General features: G+C 32.8%; 1 protein-coding gene across 1 annotated transcript; it reads left to right on the top strand.

The window, feature by feature from the left end:
• Positions 1-6,901: 6,901 nt before the first annotated feature.
• Positions 6,902-22,925, top strand: LOC147076121 (RNA polymerase-associated protein CTR9 homolog). Its single transcript, XM_085940236.1, has 4 exons — positions 6,902-7,045; positions 19,168-19,406; positions 20,410-20,605; positions 22,485-22,925. Exons 1-3 carry the CDS (start codon positions 6,902-6,904, stop codon positions 20,492-20,494), a joined length of 468 nt encoding a protein of 155 aa, XP_085796362.1. The 3' UTR covers positions 20,495-20,605; positions 22,485-22,925.
• Positions 22,926-23,176: the final 251 nt, after the last annotated feature.

The raw sequence follows: 23,176 nt of genomic DNA, 5'->3' as shown, positions 1-23,176 counted from the left end.
TTCAATGTCTGCTGACGTTGCAGCTAACAATGTAGGCATCTCGCTCTTTTTCCAGTCGACACATCCTCTTTCAGCATTATGATGTTGTAACAATACCATTTTAGCAGCCTGCTCATCTTACGACATCATCTAGAATAGTGTGCAAAGTTTACAGGCAAGCGGCTCTCGTAGTGCAGTGCGTAAGGCGCTTGCCTTCTACCCGAGAGTTCCTGGGTTCGATTCCTGGTCAGGACACACAATATTTGTGTGTTTCTCTGAAAGCCTGGGTGTTTGTGATTGTTCAAAATTACTAAAAACCACCTTGTACGAAAAAGCAAGGACATGGTTATTAATAATTCTAAAAAAAAAGGTGTGCAGGCATCCCTTTTCGGCTTAAAAAAAGATATGATAAATTTTGTGTTTCTATACATACCTACCCTACTTCAATTATAGTTTGTCAATTTATGGCTACGGCCGTATGTTGTAGCTTAACTACTGGGGAATGACAAAAGAAATGGCGTATTTCAAAAAAACACTACCTTATTCTTAGGTCAATAATTATTATAAAGCAATCATTATTCATAAGATGTTTATCACACTTGAATGGTCAAAGACATAGATTATAATTAGTATCTTTAGAATCATCTTCAAATGTGTTAATCTTGCCGATTTTTTGAATAATAAAATGCCTAATTCTTGTCAAATTTGGGATCACAGATTATCAATATAATTTTTTATCGTGAATATTTTACAAAAATTATCTCTTAATAAATTATACTAATGGTTTTATAAATGCGTTTAAAAATTAATAAATGTAAAAAATCTTAACACCACTGCACAGTTACGTACCGAAATATGACTATATTCTAAACTCTCTAATGAGCGAGAGGTTCAAAAGAATAATATTTTATGTAACAAAAATACTTTATGCAGTCATCAAATGTTTAAAATAACTATAAAGGATAATAAGGCTTCAAAATTATATAAATAGATTATCTACAACGTTTAAGGAGTATCCAGGATCATGGTTTGAAAATTCAATAAAAACTCAATTTTGACCTTGGACGAGCATGTCCCCCTTAAGAATAATTTTCACAATATTTTTCCATAGATATTGACTTGCTCCTGGATTTCCCGTCTTCAATGGGGAGCCGGAATAAAGTTTTTTAGGCCTAAAAGTGCAGCTTGGCCACTTAGTCAATTAACAGAATAGGAAAGACTTATGACGTATAACTTGGCTATCTGGATAAAAACAAAAATGTTAGATTAGGAATACTAATTATAATAATATGTACGTAGATATAAAATTTCAAACCAATAGCTATAAGTATAATATTAAGTTTCATAGCATTAAAATTGTAAATATTTTTTAATAGGAATAGCTTGTAAGTCTATGTAAGATTTTTTTTATTAGTATCAAAGAGATGGAAGTAAAATATGCAAGAGTGAAAGAGATATAGCATGAGATATCTTTTGCATAACTGTGCACGCCGAATTATCAGGCAGCAGTTCAAAAAAAAAAATTAACGAAAATAAAACGTAGTCCCGAGCGGAATTGAATCCGCGAACTCTCGCGCCAAAAATAAAACTAATATCGGCCATTATAATTAGAATATAAGTGATATTAAGACATAGTTATTTAAGGAACTATAGAAATATTAATAATAAATACCTATGTCACTGTTTAACATAAGTTTCTTTTTTTGTAAAAAAAAATAACCATTGAAAATACAAAGCCACATGATCACCAAAAGAAAAAGACTTTTATTTAATTTATATTTGTGAATCCTCAGTTCAACCAATACCCTGAGCTAGCACAGAACTAGGGATATCTCAAATCGGCGCCTAAAACGTGCAGGCTAGAACACTAGATAGGTGCTAAGGACCCATGCCTGATAATGCTTAAAAAAATAATATATAATTAAAAATAATTTTTAAAATTAATTAACAAAAGTTGAGTGATGTGCTGTCAATGTTGACGAGGTCGAAGGAGAATGAGTCATTTTGTAATTTTATAAAACTATAAGTAAATGAGTGAATACATTGATCACTTCTAATTGCGTTTCACCAGAATGAATAACTTTTTTGTAGTTTCATGTTTTCCGAACGTGCACAATATGAATAACACTGACAACATCGAAATATCTATACACCATAATGAGTCATTCTGTGTTTTTTCTTCGAATCCGATTTTATAGATGTGTAATTACATTGGGGACACTTACATAGTTTTCAGCAGAATGAGACATTTTGTGTTTTTTCACGCTACCAGATGTTCTAGAACAGTAATTACATTGGTCACATTTAAATGGCTTTTCACCAGAGTGTACCATTTTGTGTGTTTTCATATCATTAAATTGTATACAAGAGTAATCACATTGGTTACATTTCAATGGCTTTTCACCAGAGTGCACCATTTTGTGCGATTTCATTCTGTTAGATCTTACACATGAGTAATTACATTGATCACATTTAAAAGGTTTTTCACCAGAGTGTACCATTTTGTGTAATTTCATATAGCTAGATTGTATAGAAGAGTAATTACATTGGTTACATTTAAATGGCTTTTCACCAGAATGAATCATTTTGTGTATTTTCATAGCACCAGATCGTAGACAAGTGTAATTACAATCGTCGCATTTAAATGGATATTCACCAGAATGAGTCATTTTGTGCATTTTCAGCCCACTAGATTTTATACACGAGTAATCACACTGGTCACACTTGTATGGCTTTTCACCAGAATGTACCATTTTGTGTAATATCATTTCACCAGATCTAATACATGAGTAATTACATTGATCACATTTGAAAGGTTTTTCTCCAGAATGTCTCCTTCTGTGTATTTTCATATCACCAGATAGTATACAAGAGAAACCGCATTGATCACATTTAAATGGCTTTTCACCAGAATGAGTCATTTTCTGTAGTTTCATCGCATTAGATCGACGGCTAAAGTAATTACCCGTTTTCTCCGCAAATATTTTTTTATGACAAGCTTTGTGAAGCTGTAATAGAGATAGCGATGTAAAAATATCAAAACAAAAACTGCACACAAAATTTTCGTTATAAAACGATTTTTTTTCTAACCTTATAACGGCCTCTAATGAATCGGAATCTGTGACGTTAGATTGTATTTGCTTACGTTTAGCACTGCGACTGACTAAATTAGTAATCGTTTCATATAGCCCCAATTCTTTTTTAATGTCTTGATAGTCAATCTGTACTTCATCGTATGGCTCTTGTACTTCTACGATCCTCTCTGGCAATCCGAGACTAGCGGAATATGTCATGGCAGTGGTTGCAGGAATCAACTAAAATAACGTGGAGTATATTCCATTAAAAGGGTGACAAACAACATAGGTATATCAGAAAATAAGATTTAAAAATCAAACATCTTACCGATATGTAGGAACCTTTTTACAGAATGAAATGGTGTATTGGTAAGATATATCAGTATGTTTAGTTCAAGTAAATACTCATGGATCCTTAATATATTATGTCAGAAGATTGCTTATGTTCCCAACACAACATATTATCTTCTTTAGATATATATGGCAGGTATGCGTTAACCCTAAAAATAACACTTATAGGGAATCTGGCCACATACTGAATTCACTAGACTTTATGGAGATTCATAATAAGACACCAGTCTTCTATCTATGTTCATCAAAAAATCCTTATCCTATGTACCTATATTCGGTGACCACCTACATATTTTTAACAGCAGACTAGTACTTCTTCCTGAGTGCAAGTAACATTAACAATATTGTTTACAATATATTGGAATATTGTGTAATTAATTGCTTTACTGGTAGGCATTGATTATATCAATTGTATAAATAAAAAAAATCATATAAGTCTAATCTTATGACGATAACATAATATAAGTGTTTATATTTTTATGCATTGAAGATTTCAATGTAACTTTTTATAACATAGTGAACAAATTGAAAATGAATATGTGCAGGTGCAATTATACCCGCGCACATCTGCGTTTTCTCAGCCAAAAAAAAAAACAGTATACCATTCCTAATATCAAAGCACTCGTGACATATTGACAATTCTTACATAATTTGTAACAATAATTGTGGTAGTAAGAATATCATCTACATATCTCGTTATAATATTTCTTATGAAAAGAAAACTATTACTTATATTCGCTTGCCCCGTTGTGTGATTTCAAAGTGGAAACAAACCCTCTGACATAAACTTCTCCGTTTCAGAACGTAACGCATGTTCAACTTTTTTAGAATATTGTGTACCTACCTGATTTACTGGTGTGAATTCCGAATAAGAGCAACCGGGTTCTGGAACCTCATGAATGCTTTGGCTTATTGTGTCTTCAACATACTCTTCTTTAAAATCAACTCCCTGAAAATTAATATCAGATTGTTTAGTGGCCTTCTGAAACAACAATAATTTATTTATAACTACATTTTAAAATAAAAAAAATCGGTTTTTTGATAAGGGTGCACCCTACTTACGGTATTGGGAAATCTAATGGGAGATTGTTCTAGAAAAGGCATCTTGTGCGGGCCTTTATTTCGTTTGCACCCACCGCATGAAGAAACATACGTTAGGTGAAAGTAGGAACTGAATGTTGCATGGAAAGGTTATCAACTGAGGGATGGGTACGTCTATTGTACATGGGATTCAGTATGGCCAGAACCATGGCAGTAAAAACCATAGCGAACAAAATATTTACGTATTGAGACATTCAACGTTGGTCAAGATGTTCATTTTGTTTCTATTAATAAAACATCGGCTTTCATTTTTTTGCGTTGTAGAATCAAGACTGTTGGTAAATAAATAGCATATATGATTATTTATGTAGGTATTGACATTTGTCTGTTCATTCCATCTCTTACAGTTTTCACACGATCAGTATTTCTATCAGTATTTAAAATAAAACTACCTACCCGATTCACTCTCTCCGAATAAGAACAACCCTGTTGCTGAGCTTCATAATTGAATGGATATTTTACGTCTTCAATAGACTCAGTCTTGATGTCAAGTAGCTGAGTATCTCTTTTCAATGTTATTGATGTCGGGTCTGAAACAATATTCTGAAAAATAAAATATTACGTTTGTTATAAAACCAAGAATATTTTTAGCACGACTGACAATACGTGTGAAGCTCGACCACACACTCGAGAGTTCTCAGCTCTTACACTCTGCAATATGGACATGGTGTCTGTCGTTGTCTAATAAGAACAAGTATTTAAAAATATAATGACATCAAGCATATTTATTGCAAACATTGGGTACTAATCTACCATAATATTAGAATTGTCAATATCAGTAATTAGTATACATTAATTTGAAATAAAACTAAATAATATTATGAATATAATTGAAGGAAACTTGTCCATACTCGAAAATTATGTCGGCCAAACCAATTGCTATAAACCTCTAGAAGAATACTAAATGTTAATTCAAAAATAAATGATCCGGCGATTTATTTCTACCCTTGAAAAATAAATGAATTCAGTTTCAAAATCGTCGCCGCCAATAACAAAACTTTTATTATCATTTGTTGCACTGTCAAGAACAGGAATGTACATTGTTTTAGTTTCGTTTATCCGGAGTCCCATGTTTACAGCAGCTGACTTTATTTTATTCAATTCAATTCAATCCCATTCATTTATTTTACATATTGTGGACATTTCAAATTATAAGTTTAAGACGTTCACAACATGACATTTAGAAACAACGAAATATTATTAAAACAATATTAGGTACATAATAAAAGAGATAGATTCCACAGTATAAATGTTTAAATACAAAAAAATATATAAGTACAAGGAAGTACACCGGATGAGTTAAGCAGACCCTATTTCAAGAATTTATAAAATAACGTCCACCTATACTTATCCTCACGTAGATGGAATATATCAACATCCGAAGCGATTTCGTTGAACAGAGTTATTGCCCTCCCAATTGGCATCACCAAGGTAGGTTAGTTCTGCACCTCGGGAGAACAAACAAGTGATGCTTCCGATTTCTAAGGTAGTTATCAGGGACACACAAGTCAATACTACCAAAATGGAAATAAATGCCTTGTTTGTGGGCAATGGTATCAATAACAATGTCAATGTGGTATCAATTGTTACGAAAACTCATAGTTAAAAGTACAGGGACAGTGTTTGCAGCAAAACTAACTAGGGCTATACGGATGACGTAGGCCGCTCGGAACTGTGTCGCATTTGCACACGGTTTTTATTACACAAAAGACATACACTGTTAAAAACGTCTGACAACATAATTCTTAAAACAAACAAAACTACGACATACAACAATGCGTTATGAAACACTAACCTCAAAAATGTATCCGGCCTCGTCAGTGTCCTCTTGCTTTATGTAGGTAAGCAGCTGGCTGTTTGGATCATGATTCACAGGTACCTCAAACCATTGCTTCTCTTCTGCAACAGGTTCGGAGTCGTCTGGTTCGCGTTTAATATCCATTTTATGCATGCAATTGGTCATCAAGTTGACCGTGGCACACAGACCGTAGTAGGCGAGGCTTAGAGATGCCAGATTGACACTCGTGCTAATAGACAATTGGCTAAACGATTTTGATCTCCAGACAAATCGTCTGCATTGCCACTGCCACTGCCATAATAATCAAGACCGATATCACCTATGACTGTCGATTGTCGACCATACATCCAATGTTTCATATTTTGTTTATATTTTATAATAGAATTGTTAGCATGCATAATAATTATACCTATTTCGTTAAGTTTAAATTCGCCATATTAAAATAATACATATCATGTGGCAATACTATTCGGTATCTTTTCTCTATGGCGGGAGCAATCATCGTCTACTATCACGGCTGCCAGAATAAACCGGTTTGTCAGGATTGCTTTCAGTGTGACTCCATAATCTTTGAAAACGAACGCTTTCAAATCGTAAAATGGACGTAGAACGCGAAGGAGGTGACTTCGAGCCTGATGCAAATGAGCAACGTTTGTTCGATGTGTCCTTACATAGAAAAAATCCAGAGTCAAATACTTACATCAAACAAGAGGATGCTGACGATCCCTGCCACGCTGCCGAGGTTAGTTTTTCAAAAGTTATTTTATTCTCTTCCATGGTAAACATTCTCCAGTGAATCAACTGATAACGCCAACTATATATTTATGTAAACAGGAATAAAGTATATTTCCGAAAGAATTACTTATGTAGATATTTTGGAAATCGAATTAGGAATTTATCACTAGTCGTAGAATGAAACTATTCAACACTTTCAACGATTATGTATAATTACTGTATACTGCGATAGTTAAACCGATTTAGTAAGATAAGGTAACGTTGGTACGTTAACTTTGAATTAACATTACGTATTCTTATTATAGGGATGAGAGTTTTTAAAATTAGTGACTTGATACTTGAACCATTAAATTTACATTTAAATTGTTTTGTTAAATGCATTCGATTACATATATTTTTTTTAACTTTTAACATGATTTTTCAATTTTTTATCTTTTACATTAAGCTATAAATTTGATTTTGAATGGCCGTCAAGTTTTAACATCAAACATTTTTTTTCCACATTTTTTAAATGCACACCTTTGAGTAATTTAATTACATGATTTTTCATGTATTTAGTATTGTTTTTCCAAATAAATTACGCGAAAAATTCCTATTTTTCCATTTTCACTAAGTACCCCGTCAAAATATCCCGAACAAAAACAACCGCATCCGTTTGGAAGATCCAGTCAACAGAGTCTCGCAAAATAGCCAAAACGGTGTATGCTCTCTAAATATTTCGGTTTATAATAGATTACTTAAAAATTAATATCTGTATACACAAAAGTGTCAAATTATTAAAAAAAATCATTATTAAACTTAAAATTTGTCTTTTTATTTATGATTTTGAATGGATCAATGTTAATTTCACAAGCAAAAACGAAGTAAATAATAATTATACTTACCTTTTGTTTTTAACTTATGATCCGTAATAAAAAATAAATAAGTTATAATACAATAATTAGGTTGGTATGCACATTTTTGAAAAATGCAATGTATTTTTATGCAACAATATTTTCTTCAAAAGATAATATTGGAATGAGATTCCGTCAACTAAATGCGCGGAACTTGTAACTCCGTATTGACCAACTTCACAGAAGGAAGAAAAAACTGTTTTAAAATAAAACCGACTGGTTTAGGAAATTTGAAAAACACTTTTAGTATTTTAATGTTATAAATGAGTAAGAATATAGAGGAGTTACATGGTTTGCTTTTGTTTTTTTTTTAGATTTGAGCTGGGAGTTACAATGTTTGAATTAAAATAAACAGCACCAAGTTTTACAGTATCTATTGTTTGTCTACATTATGTTATAAAATTCAAAAAAATCGCATAAATAGGGGTAATAAGCATCACATAAATGAACGAAATAATATTTAATTCATTTTAATTTTCGAGTTAGCTTTCAACTGACAGATTATTATAAAATTAGTGATAATCAGCCACCATACTTGTTTTCAAGAACTGAAGGTATTCTTACTTATTTTATTTTATTTCATGCCTTTCTTGGCATAGTTGAGGGGAGGCTGCAAAGAATTTTGGTTGCATAATAGTACTTTAATTTATTCGTACAGGGAGCTCTTGCTATTCTTCACTAAAACGCAGTTTGAAATTAATATTCCCATTTATTAGATCCATTATGTTGCAGTGCTCGAATATAAGTCATTAGTTTTCCTCCTGGTCGTACCTATGGATTTGTAAAATCTAACACCAATATTTTTTTTATTAAAATGATGGCATAAATATTTGACATGGTATGGCTTAGGTTTTTCCTGGCTTCTTTAAACGCAGTTACATAATCAGCATGAACACTTTTATTTCTGTACCTCATTTCAAGTACAGAGCGAATCGTTCAACTTCAATTTGAGTGTGGTCCTTCTCCTTTTTTTACTGTACATTGGTGCACTGCACGTGGCATTGCAATTTTAATTTAATAAAGCATTGGTGAGTACTAAATTTTTTAATGGTTTTTTTTTCCCTGCTCCATCACTATAGAGAATAGTGGTTTTATAGTCGTCGTCGTCGTCGTAGAAAGAGGCAGAAGAGGAAGAGTAAATTATTGACATATTACACTGGAAAGCTAATTTGCAGTAAGCCCACTTTCGACTTCAATCAAAACATTGCAAAGACCATCAATCGTTTTTGGTTGCAGAGAGTAAAATTATGAATGGCAAGTTTTGTTTTAAAATATGCGCTGGACACATTAGATTTTGGATATATCAAAACGCATTGTAGGTTTATTGTGAACACATATTTTTCAGTAATTTTGTCAGATTCCTTTTCACTTCTGGCGTAGGTATTTTTTCTTTTCTTGCTGAACAAGGTATTTTAGTCCATCTAAATTATTTGATTGACTGAAATAGTTTTCAATTCAGGTATTCAAATTTCTGACCTAAACTTCCATACTATGTTTAAAATGTTTATTTATCCCTTAAAATGGTCGAATCAGTGTTTCTAAACCTTTTTACAGCTGCGGATTACTGAAATTATTAGAAACGTATTACGCACCGCTAACGTATAAAGAAAACATGTTATATATAATATAATATAATAACGTATGATAGCAGTTAATTTCGTCACGTAAAACCATTAATATATTTTAAGGACAAAAACACAATGCTCAAATACTTACAGTTGCACAGGTTTTTATTAAAATTTTAGCATAAGCATTTGGACGCCAAAAATCGCCTACTGGTCTACTAGTCTAAATTATACATTGGCATCATTAAATATACAACCAAACCAGGGCTCTAAATAGACCGGAACGCGCCGGAGCGCCGTTCCTGTTCGTGAAATTCCAAAAGATACCGTTCCGGCTCGTGGATTCTTTGAAAATTGCGTTCCGTGTCATGTTATTGAGATAATATTGCATGTAGGTATATAGTTTTTATAGTTGTAAGAACCGATTCCTGAGAATATGTTATGTTATTTATTAACGATTAGTCCTACAAGGTCTATAATATAATATAGGCTGTTCGGATTTCAGATGTGCTCCAAATTTGTAATTATTTACTCTTACAAGCAGGGCTGAATTTACAAAAAGGGCTACAGGTCCGGGACCCAAAATTAGTAGGTCTACAGAACCCGAAAAATAGTGTGAAATCACAAAAGAACCTTGCAGCGAAGGAATACAAAAATATACGAGCTTCTAGACTTTTGAAGATAAGAGCCCAATTCTAAGAAAATTGATGAAAAATAAGTGGTTTATTTATTAAGTGACAGACCGATAGACAATAATTAAATTTACTATAACACTGCATACTTAACTCATTTTAGACCAAAGTGGAGTTACAAGTTCCGCTCAATTAGGTGACGAAAAATAAATGGTTATTATATGGCTCCAAATGGTATAATCATGAAGATTTCAGTAAAGTTAAATAACGTAGGTAGGTACATATGTATTTATAAAAAAGGTTTATTGAAATTAAAAAAAAAACATAAAATAGTATGAAAAAACCATTAAAAAAATAATTGAAAAAACCAGGTTTCAGTATTTCTCTGTATCCATCATTTCAGAATCGTCCTTGTTTCTCTTATGAATGCCGGATTTATCTAAAATACCATCTGAGATATTATCTGGCACCACATAATGCAAGCCACGAAAACAAATCATTATCTTCCAATACTGGAGCAATATTTTTTGTGTTAAATATAATAATTGCTATAAGTACTATATAATTTTTAAAATATCATTAATATCGATAATTCCTATTATGTATCATCTGCAAAGAATAATATTTTCCGAATTAGGTACTCGTACCTATTTTAATAACAACTGTTGCGTTTCACTATTGCAAAAAGAAGTTTTTAATTTTTTTCTTCAATTTTCGTTTAGGTTTTTTAACCGGAATACATAGTTTTTCAACTGCGCCACAGTGGATCAAATAAACAGATGCGGATGGTTCAATATCATCTTGCCGAAATAATAATATTATGTATGATTGTCGGTTCGTGATTAGACTATGGTTGTATAATATCATTTAGTGTTCTTTACTGTTTCTGTAACTGTAACTGTTTATTATTGTGTATTTGCACAGTAGAAGCTGTTACCTTGTGGCAGTGAAATTTAATGCTGCTCTGGTCTTTTAATTTTCTGATGTTTTAAAATAACTCCACAATATTGAAACAAGTTATAAATTTTGGCGGTGTTATAAATCACAGGGAATAATTTTGGTTCAAGTTGTTCTGTGTGAAAATGGAGACCAAGCTATACATATCAACAGACGACGTAATAAAATAATTACTGACACCTTATTTTATCAACTAAACGTTGAAACGGCCAACTACTATGCTATAGCCAATTTTCATATAATATAAAAGTCACCCTATCTATGTATTAATTAAATACTTATAAAAGAAATATGTACATATTATACATATTCGGTGTAAAAACCTCAAAAATTATAATCATGCACGACTATTGTCACTCGATTACTAATGGTAGGTAGGTACCTACCTATCATACATTTTTTTAACTTCAATGTGACCTGTATGGGCATTGGTTAATAATAATCGCTGGCAAGCTATATTATTTCGTCTAGGTATATTATAGGTTCGAAATGCTTGGGTGACTAGGTACAATGAAAAAATGGCGTTGCAAAAACCTTTATAACAATTTGTAGTCATGGGACATCTCTCAACAGCAGCCTCAAAATGATTGATTCCTTGCTATAATTAGAAGAGAGGCGATCTTCCTGTTTTTTTTATCTTCACAGAATTATTAAACTCATTATTTCGTTCTTCCAGTCAGCTTTGGCTGGGTACCTAACTTGCCGACAACACCGAGTTGAGTCCTCCTTTCAGCGATTAGGAATGCAGTATATGTATGGATAGAATAGTTACCTACCTATATTATAATATAAGTACTCATATTTAATTTGATTTATTACGGCGTATTGAAAACCTGTGTTGCTACGACAATTTTAAATACCTATTAAAAGTTATATTTCTCCTGAAATGTCATAGTTCTGTTTATCGCTGCTCTGTTTTGTCACCGTTTTTTTCTTAAGTTCCAGCGCTCGAAATGGACAGGAACGCACCGGAGCGCCGTTGTGGTTCGTGGAATTCCAAAATATACCGTTCCGGCTCGTGGATTCATTTAAAATTGCGTTGCGGTTCGTTAGATTGAGATATTTATGTGTGGATGTATATTTTAAAGTTTTTCTCAAAATTAAAAATTAACGAAGTTATGTCATGCCGGGCGTGCAAGGATTAAAAATAAAATTTATGACATCCCTAAATTTCTTTCAATTTTCTTTTTCGTGTCGATACATTCGTGTCTAAATGCATTGTCTAAACACTCCAAATAATTGCATACTTACATAAAAAAAGTAACTACAGCTGCAAGCTACAAAAGAATTGTGCCTTTGCTGACATTGTTTGAAAACCTTTTGTACTTAAATAACTTAAATTCAATGAAAAATTAAGTTGGCACCTACATATTTGTATAATAATTTCTAAAGTATGAAACATCTCAGTACAGTCTCGCTTTTACCTTTGACTGGTATGCATTGCGAATTTACTTACCTACTAATTTATTACTTATATTTTATTGTGAGTGATAAAATTTATTTATTTTCATCGCCATCTAATCGTCGTGTTAATTTTATACCCACGTCTATTTTTGCGGGCAAAATTTTCGGTGGTAAAATTAATATGATAAAGTTTGGTAATTTAAATCGTACAATTCCGCTAAAATATACTTATTAGTGATAATCGCTTGTTTTTTAAAACATTTTGTATTATTTAAATTTGTTCTCTTAAATTTTGGTTAAACATCTCAGCAGGCGATACCTTTCTATATATTACATATAAGTATATTTTTTGTCGTTGGTATCCAAACTGATTTAACATATAATGCTGTTGACCAGTGGCCACAAGCAGAATTTTTTCGTTTTGAAAATGATAAATATGAGTGGATATTTATAAATTTTATGAAGGTTTAATTAAGTAGTAGGTACTTCGTGTAAATCTTCTAAAACATTAAGAATTCACTCCGATAAGCATTTAAGATCGACAATACAGTTGAAACAGGGTTTTCTGATTCAATGTCATTTCGACAATTGACTCGACGTGTTAAAAAATATTTATGACGTGTCGTAAACCCTTATTTTTACAATGAATAATAAATGAATGTACCATTATCCCATTTTCCTACAAAAATGTTTTTGGTATGAAACTATTGAATAGCCTACCGTAATTAGTTTATTTTTAAGGGACGTTTCTATTGTGTTATAATTACATACGTTGTAACTTGCTACTTTAAAAATAATAGAAATAATAGATACCTACTATGTAGAGAACTTTTAGTTAATTTTTGTTTGTAAATTTGTTTAAAAAAAAAGGAATATCCTCCAATAAAATTTTATTACTATCATAATAATGAATTATTGTTCTGTATTATCATTATTCATCACCGTGGCAATAATAATGACTATAATGAGACTAGGTAAGGACAAACATCACAAATTGAATCGTTTAGTTTAAAATACACTCACAAATTAGGTAGGTACGTGTTCAGCGCGGACAACATTAGATTAGATGGTAGTCATAGATTAAATAAATACGGTGGTAAGTTCTTTAATCTGAGGTGGTAAGTGTACGTATATTACAATAATGGTAACCAAAGCATCATCATTGTAACATATAGGTCATGGACTCCACAACGAGGGGCTGAGAGGGCCCTAGCCTGGGAGCCCGTGCTCAGGAGGAGCCCGGCGAGGCGAATCGACCAGATAAGTGAGATAAACACACATCACAAATTTGCTTTAATAGTAAAAAAAAGAATTTTCTTACAATACTATTATTTATAGTTATGTGGTTATAAGAAACAATTCTTAATTGTTTATCAATACTCGACATCTCCATAATTCGTATGGATGTTTTAAAATATACAATAAAACACTAAATATACATATTATTGTTACCCCGTACATACTGCCTTTATTCTTAACGATAAGAAGGGGGCCCCACCAAAGATCCTAGCCTGGGGGCCAGCTTCACGATGTGGGGCCTATGGTATAGGTATATACATACACTACAATATTAGTCATTATAATGTTGAATATAGGTAGGTACCTATCAGTGGCGAAGGGTGGAGGTAGGCTGTTAAGATCCGCCATAAACAGTGCACATTAAACTTTTTCAGACATACATATTTGTTTTCATTGAAATAAGACTACAATTTACAGAAGGTGTTGGTTAGTTGTTAAAATTCAATTAAACCCTGAGAAACCAAGCCATAATAGATAATAGTCCAAAAATACATGTCTATCTATAAAATATCTAAAAATATGCAATTAAATCATACATAACTTTGAATATTTTATAAATAGAATAATATTTTTTATTTATTATAGTTTGATTAAGTCAGGGCTTGACGAATTAAAAAAAATAACCAACAATATGTGTAATATGTATTTTTAATCCAACGAAAACAAATAACCATGAATGAAAAAGTGTGCACAATTTTGTCGTATTGCCCAAATTAGACCAAAACTATTATGGGTTCGTTTAGGCATGGTTTAATTGATTTTTAAAATCTAACTAACACCATCTGTAAATTGTAGTCTTAGTTCAATAAAAACAAATACATATGACTAAAAAAGTTTAGTGTGCACTATTTATAGCGAATCTTAACAGCCTACCTCCACCCTTCGCCACTGGTACCTATTGATTAATGACAATTTTATATTATTCTATAGGAATCGTGTTTAGCAACTCGAGTTGCACCTTCCGTCATGTTTTATCTTATATAATTATGATACTTCTTCTTCTACCCTGTCATGTCCTAATATTGGGGCATAGGGCAAGCATTGGCGCCACTTCCCTCGGTCCATCGCCTTGCGCCTCCCGCCATGTCAGACCTGCAGCAAATAGGTCGCTTTTGTAGCACCGCTGCAGGGTGAGGGAGAGGCGGCCACGGCGATGGAACCCTTGAGGCTGTGCCACAAGGGTACGAAGTGCCGCACTCTTTGGCGGCATCCGGAATACGTGTCCCAGCCACGTAAATCGTCTCTTCGTGATAACTTCAATCACCGAAGGCTGCTGTGCTCACGAACTCGGGTATTTGTAACGCGGTCGTACCAATGTACCCCTAAGATTCGGCGGAGACATCGATTCTCAAAGCTCAAAAGCCGATAATTAATGATACACCATTGGTAATTTAAAATGCTATAATTACGTAGTTTGGTGATGATGGCTTGAAGCTTTTCTTAGAAGTAAGTATGGCCTAATGGCCCTTATGGTGGAGAAGGTTCAAAAGAAATCTTTGAGGATCCTTTGTTTGAAGCTGTGTGGATGCCATCCATGGCTTTATCCGATTGATTTATCTTAAGAACGCTTACACACTGTGTTCAACCAAATCGCTTCGGATATTGGTATATTCCTCCTGCGTGAGAACGAGTTTATGTGAACGATTTATAAATTCTTTGTTTTATAACTTCTTAAATAATTAAATGGCGTAGTTAGCTCTATCGGTGTACAGATATGTACTATATAAATTTAGTATTTACTCGTCTCTGTATAGGTACTTACTATTTTTTCTAATAGTTGCTGCATCTATTTCTTTATTTTTTAAACACTATTTTAATACTATTTCTTTGATTTTTTTAAAAATATTCTGTGCTCGTCTTGAATCTATAATCTGTAAAATTTGTTATATGTAAATTAATTTTTAATTTGAATCTTTATGGTAGGTATATGGATATGTTGTTTTTTAAGTTTAATTAATTAACAAACTGAAATATCCCAAATGAGACAGTAATATAAGTTATAAGCAGTGACGAGTGGTGGTAGAAGTAACATGCCTGCTGATTATGGGTGGTAGATAAAGTAAGAGTAAAGAATAATACAATTCATGACGGTATACTTTGTTGAGATGAGGTTCTTTCGCCTGCGGCGCTGACAATCCTTGCCCACTTGCTCAATATACATCCACGTAAGAAGTTCAAAGTTTATTGTTGCATTTATACATCCAACGTACGTACGAGTAGGTACGTATGTAAAGAAAAAAATTAAGCATATTTACCGTTTTTTCGGAAAATTATAGAGCGTTCCTGTTCGTGAAATTTTCCATTTCGAGCACTGTTAAGTTCTGTTTATTCATGGAATCATTTAAGAGTGGTCTCTTCGGCATGAATGTGGTTTGAGTTTATCATAAAATATAATATAAGAAAGCAGATAACGTCAAATGTTTGTTTCGCACCGATCAGTTGGTAATATTTTTGAAGTCACACTTGAGAGCGAAAAAGGCATAAAACGTGCTAATCAACCATTTAATCAACTCTTCTTTACTCCTACCTACCTATGCGTTTTGTATGAAACGCAAATGTCGCAATCTAGAATTAGGTACATCCAAAGAATCATTTTTCTCGTGTTCTTGAAAATGAAGTGAATATTATTGTTCACACTAGATAGGTACCTACCTACTCATATTCCTCATGTCCCAATTTAGTAAAAAATGTAGGTCGGTACCTATCTTCATTAAATTTCTTTGATTAGATTTCTATAAACGTCATATTGTGAACAGTTGAGATGCGTATCTTTTGATATGAAGTCTTGATGCATAAACGTACTTGTAATGTCACCGGGCAAATATCGAATAGTAGGGCTTGTTTCCTTCCACAATGAGAAATAGTGTGATGAAATAGATACGTAGTTAAATATTTGTAGAAATTGGAGCTTTGTCAATTTTATTAACTGCTGTTTTTGAGCCTCGTCCATTTAACCTGAGTTTTTAATCTAGCGGTGTTTCTTCTTGTAGTATTCTGTACAAAACAGAGACATTTTTCCCATGATAATATCATTATTATCTCACTACTGTTAAAAAAATGCACACATTTTTTAGGCATATCAACTTCGCTAGAGTTGCATGCGGTGTTGCAGTTTGTGAAAAAGATAAACAATCAGTAAGCTACATAATATCGTTGTTAGGTAAAAAATACAGCAAATCATTTATAATTAATAATATCATTATGCTGTGTTATAATATGAATCATTATTTTTTACTGTTTATGTGATAGCAGATCGTAAAAACTATAACGAAGTGATCGTATACTATTTTAAGCCTTTAACTTCCAATTCGTATTTTTGATACCAATTTTATAAGCCCCGCTGAAATGATTCATTATTTTTCTATGTTGCTTAGAGAAGCTTCATACATCGATTGGCGTACGCCGTAGCGTATCGTTATACAGTACAGCAGACAAAGGGTTAAGTTGACGATTATTCCTTATAAGAAAATTATTATATGTGAATTCTGCAGCAATGTGAAAATAGATTACGGCAAAACAATAATTCCTTACGGGGCATCCCAAGTTTCGTTTTCTCAATGCAGCTCGAAGACGGTGAATTCCCATAACATGGGTAGGTACTGAACTCGCAATGCGTATGCTTAAAATGTAATGACGTCACTCTTTAGTCCCTCGTACCTACCGCCGGTGCTAGGTCATGCGACTTCGAAACATTTTGATTTTTGGTAATAGTGTAAAGATAAACCTTTAACATGACTTATTTTATAACAATGTATCGTTTTGAATGTTTAGTTTCGTTATAATTATTACATTGAACTAGCAAAAGTTTTGTGATGTGATTTTACTTAATTTTATGACATATTGTGATTAACGTACCTAACCAATTTCGTTTGCCTAATCTAAATTATTTTCAGGTGATCGAAGTTCGATCCTGAACAAATATTACCTACCGCATGAGATGAAAAAAATACTAATAAATTCTTCGCCTAGAGAGATCCCATTTATCATCTGGGTCAATGTTGGCGTAAGTAGTAAATTTAGATTTTACGCATGGAATGTGTGAAGTTAGAATGTCACCATCAATTTCCTAGGGAAAACAGTCTATTGTAGAAAAAACTATCAATTATAATCGGGATGGCGAACCCTTTTGAGTAGGTATATTAATATTATACTCAATAACTAAATGAAGGGGGTATACTTTTTTAATCAATTTTATGGGTAATGATTACTCTCTGGTGTTTGCTTTTCTCCATCGCCAACCACCACGTCTCGACACACAGAGTCGAGCATATACCATAGTGTACCGAACGTTGGGCGTTTTTCATAGCTGTGCTAAGAGTGACACCTGTAGAATCTTCCCGATACCTCGATTGGCGTGCAAGAATGCATGATTTCTAGTCCAATTTAATCTATTATGGTCATGCCTCAATGAAAAAAGACCTTGCTCATCATATGACGTTTCAAACTTTTTGAAAGAAATAGTGCCCCATAGAAACCAAGTTACAATAACCGAGCGGGTATTAAAACTTACTCGTTTGTATACCTAAGTACCATGATATTACACCGTTTCATACAAAATCACAATATTAAAGTGGGCAAGTTTTGCAGAATAGGTCAAAGACATCTTTCAAAAATCTCGAATAATCCTTTTTTTGCAATGTGGGTAAAGTTAATATTTAACTACTTGCTACAATATAATATAAATATATTAGCGTTTTGGAAAGAAATGTTGTACAACAATAACCCTTATTGCGATGTAGGCAGGGTTAATTTTTCAACCACATTTATCCACATTTTTATGTCCAGAGAGAATGATATTTGAATGAATGGATGGTACCTGTCGGATCTTGATTTCTATTGACATCGTTTGCGAGGGTCCTTTTATTTTTTCAAATTGCGTATTCTCATATAAATGTTTGTATTCTATACAGATGCCGTACGTAAACAAAAAGAACTGATGACTTCATCAAAATCTTGGATGCGGGCTGCACTAACCGCGGCCAACATCGATTATTCTAACTCAGAGGAAGATCAGATGCGGTGCCTGGACATGCTCGCCGCATACTGCGTGCAGGAAGCTAACCATTAAAAGAATTAAAACAAGAAACAGGATCTGTTCACCAAAGCCACAAACGTATACACCACTGCCGACAAAATCATCAAGTATGATCATGTAAGACCCACTTTCATTACCTATTTTATTCAACCTAGTCAAATTTGTTCAAATTTATTTAAGTATATTTAATAATATGAAGTGAACTTTACAATTTACAAGTTCAATCCATTCACAACATGACTTGGAAAAACAAAATGAAAACAACTGATTTTTCATTATACAACAGCCAAATTTATTTACTGGCATAAATGCTGTACCTACATCCGCATTTTTTTTTTTTGCAGAATCATCTTTTGGGCCGAGCATACTTGTGCTTGTTGGAGGGTAATAAAGTGGTGGATGGCGGATGCTCAATTCAATTTTGTGTTGAATGGAAAGTGTACATCGCTTTTAATAAAAAAGACTACCGCAGCGCTCTCGGCTTCTACAGGAAAACTCTGAAAACCAACTCCAACCGCCTGGCTGTTCTCCATTTCGGCATGGGTCATTGCTTTATAAAGCTAAATAATCAGGATAAAGCAAGGTATGGGATACTTACATTGTAACCATAATCTAACCTAACCGAAAAAAATATATTTTTTTAAATCGGTACATGTTCAAACACGCGCGTTACCATGATCTTACTCCCTACTTCATTTATCGTTTGTCAATTTATGGCTACGGCCGTATGTTGTAGCTTAACCACTGGGAAATGCCAATAGAAATTACCTTATTCCTAGGTCAATAATTATTGTAATTCAAACATTATTCGTAGGATGTTTATCATATTTGAATGGTCAAAGACATAGCTTATAATTAGTATCTTTAGAATTATCTTTAAATGTGTTAATCGTGTCAATTTTTTAATAATAAAATGCAGATTATTAATCAAGATATAAATCACAAAGATTATTAAATATATTTTTTTATCGTAAATATGTCACTATAATATAATGTTAACATTAATTTTACTAATGGTTTTGTAAATGCGTTTAAAAATTAATGAATCTAAAAAATATTAACACCACTGCACATGGATGTACCGAAATTTGACTATATTCTAAAACATTAGAGCGAGAAGTTTAAAAGAATACTATTTTATGTAATAAAAATACTTTATGCAGTCATTAAATGTTTAAAATAAATATAGAGGATAATAAGGCTTCAAAATTATATAAATTGATTATCTAAAACGTCTTATTAATGTCCAGGGTTATGCTCTGAATATACCATAAAAGCTCCATTTTAACCTACGCTGAGCATGTGGGCCATTTAATCTGTGTAAAGAAAACATGAAGAAATTATATGAACCTATAATAATGTCTGATTAATAAAATTACATACATAATGTAAATTTCATATATCACATGAGTATGAAATTTATGAGGAAAAGAATAAAATTCTTTCTACATAAATTTTAAAAAGATCTCGTTGCTCCATCTATCTAGTAATCATAATAGTATTTCAATTATTGTATCTGCTTAATTCAGCAGGGTGAAAATTTTTCTCAGTTCAGTTCATTCAGTTGTTTTGTTATTTGTTTTCAGGATTGCAATCCAAGTCCAGTACCTGACTCTGCGTGCGTTCCACAACACAGAGAATCAGGGGTTGTGTGCGGAGAGCTGTTACTAACTTGCACGAGACACCACGACCAGGCTACGTAGTTTGCGCTTTCTGCATTTGTCCTGCCCCACTTAGACCTCGAGCAGATGTATATTATTTTATCGAGGGGATTCAGAGAATGTATGTATATTTTATATCATATTTGTATAGGCGTACAGTTAAAAATATATTTTTTACTGGCCCTACAATCTGATGTGGATCTCGGCTGCCTCACGAAGAGGTCTCATAACAGATATTTTTTACAAGAAATAGATGATGGTTTGCTCAACCTATTGGGTCCACAGCTTAACAGTTGATATTCCTGAATAATACACGTGATTTAAGAATGTAAGTCTTCATTGAAAATATTTAACTTTGAACAGCCTCAGTAAAATACCCATTCGAAAAATCTTGGATCTTCTCAAGCTGATTCAGCTGGCATGCGATAGATCTAGGGTTGATTCCCACGTCATGTTCTAACATTTTTATCAATTAGGTTTGTTTCTGAACCTGTTCCGAGTTATGTATGGAAGATTGATGAATGTTTCATTGTTAAATCTTGTGTAACATCTTGAAGAATCTATAATTTAATTTAAACTATTAAAAAGTACTAGTATGTCAGTATGAAAATTCGAAGAGATCCTTATGCTATCTATGAATCAAATTTTGTATATAATAGAATATGACCTGGTATTCACCACTTAAGAAAATTGCTTTACAATAATTGTTTTGTTCACACAATAAGTTTTTATCAAGTCATCATCAGCCGGGGTCGAAATACAGTTGGATGAAGGCCTCCTTAGCTTCCTCCATTTTTCTCGGTCCATAATTCTTCACTGCCACATACATCCTTCTTCTTGGTCGTTCACTCATGGCTGAGGATCGTGCCCACTTTTTAATTTTGCCATCCAACTTTTTGCTGAGTTTTTTCTTATTTTTTTATCAAGTATAAGGACTGAAATTTATGTTCTAGTCTATATAATGTTGTAATTATTATTGTCAATACTGTAGGTGGGCGAATTCAAATAATTCATCCAAAGCCAGTGTATAAATATATTAAGTTGTTTTATTGTATTCAACAATTATTCCTTCACTGGGCCTCCCAATGTTTCGAAAATGTCATAAAGGCTCAACCAAACAACTACGAGATAATAAAAATTCTTGGATCCCTATACGCTACATCAACTTTCAATCTTAACGAGATGTAGCTCGTGCACATCTCAAGAAAGTCACTGATCAATTCCCAGATGACATCGAAGCTTGGATTTAATTAGAGCAGTCTGATTTGCAGTTATATCATCCCATTTTTTATTAATATACAAGACATAAACTTTCATTTTTAAAGATATAATAATTATGTATAACCATCTTAGTCATTTTGTCATCTGTCTTTGTTTCATAGTTGATACTAGATAAATCAATATACACTTCAGAGAAGAGGTGTTTATTATCTGCATTGTGAAACTTGTAAAACAGTTTAGTGATTCAGATTCACAATTCACCAAGCACGTCTTTATAGAGAGCAGCAGCCATATTGTAGATCCAATTCATGGTCCGAAATATATGTATCTATATGACAAGGGTGGTCGACTAAATCTCATGGAACAATTTGGGATAAAAAAGTGTATTCAAAAAAAGTCTATGTGGATGTTAATCTGTAAGACTTGTTTTCGCAGGGTTTAATTGAATTTAAAAAAACTAACTCAACACCATCTGTAAGTTGTTGTCTTATTTCAATGAAAAAAATATGCATGACTGACAAAGATTAATGTGCACTATTTATGGCAGTTCTTAACAGCCTACCTCCACCCTTCACCACTGCTATCTATCCCCCAAGGCTTTCTATGCAATGTGCTGCTCACCCATCTAATGGTCAAACAAGCAATGAAATGTAAAAACAATAAATTGTTGACTACGTAGTATACGTTTATACAGCAAATACTTTAAGTAATATTCTGTTTATTTCTGTGTTATTTCTGTACACGTTTGCTTAATCTTATCAATGCTTTTTTGTTTGCAGTATGAGAATTGTTTGAACAAATTCCACGCTCACCATAATGTGGATGATTTGATTTACATGGCCCGAACTGTGTCGTATGCGAATCGACTCCAGGAAGCCAATATAGCTTTGCTACGAGCGAGATGAGTTGGGCCGTGTAACGGCTCTCTACTCTACACCATGGTGCTCATCCTGAGAAAAATGTCCGCCCACGTTTTGATTGGTCACTAAAGTTTATTACTTTTAATACTTACCTATGTAACTACCTATCCACATTGATTTTTTCCTTTATAACATTGATGATTTATTGTAATATATTTAGACCAAGCAAAGAAATTACATGTTACACCTCCTTACATTTTTAAGTTTAAGTCGACCACCCAGTTAAGTACCTCTTGGATTGATGATTTTTAATAGATAGGTAGTTTTAAGTATTTTAATAAATAATTGATGTTTTATGATAAATGTAATCTCATTTTTTCACCCTTTCCTTTGCTCAACTGTTAAGTTATAAAATATTATTATATTCGCAGAAAGCATTATATTACTAATTACACTGTGCTCTAAAGGGATCTTATAGAATATACTATATCACAATATTTGTGAGGGTGTCATTATTTATGAACATACACAATTTTAAAACATATCTGCTCGAATAATGGAACTGCTGGAAGCTGTCCCATTGTATTCTGACCAAGCCGCAAAGGTCAATA

Source organism: Rhyacophila brunnea, unplaced genomic scaffold (assembly GCF_057557595.1).
Source record: "Rhyacophila brunnea isolate RB1 unplaced genomic scaffold, BYU_Rbru_1.0 scaffold_13, whole genome shotgun sequence".
Taxonomy (NCBI): domain Eukaryota; kingdom Metazoa; phylum Arthropoda; class Insecta; order Trichoptera; family Rhyacophilidae; genus Rhyacophila; species Rhyacophila brunnea.
This window is presented reverse-complemented; position numbering and strand designations above follow the sequence as displayed.

Coding starts and splice junctions, on each gene's coding strand:
- LOC147076121 (XM_085940236.1), top strand. CDS start 6,902: ATGGACGTAGAACGCGAAGGAGGTGACTTCGAGCCTGATGCAAATGAG. Junction 7,046..19,167: donor ATCCCTGCCACGCTGCCGAG/GTTAGTTTTTCA, acceptor TTTTTTTTGCAG/AATCATCTTTTGGGCCGAGC. Junction 19,407..20,409: donor AATAATCAGGATAAAGCAAG/GTATGGGATACT, acceptor ATTTGTTTTCAG/GATTGCAATCCAAGTCCAGT.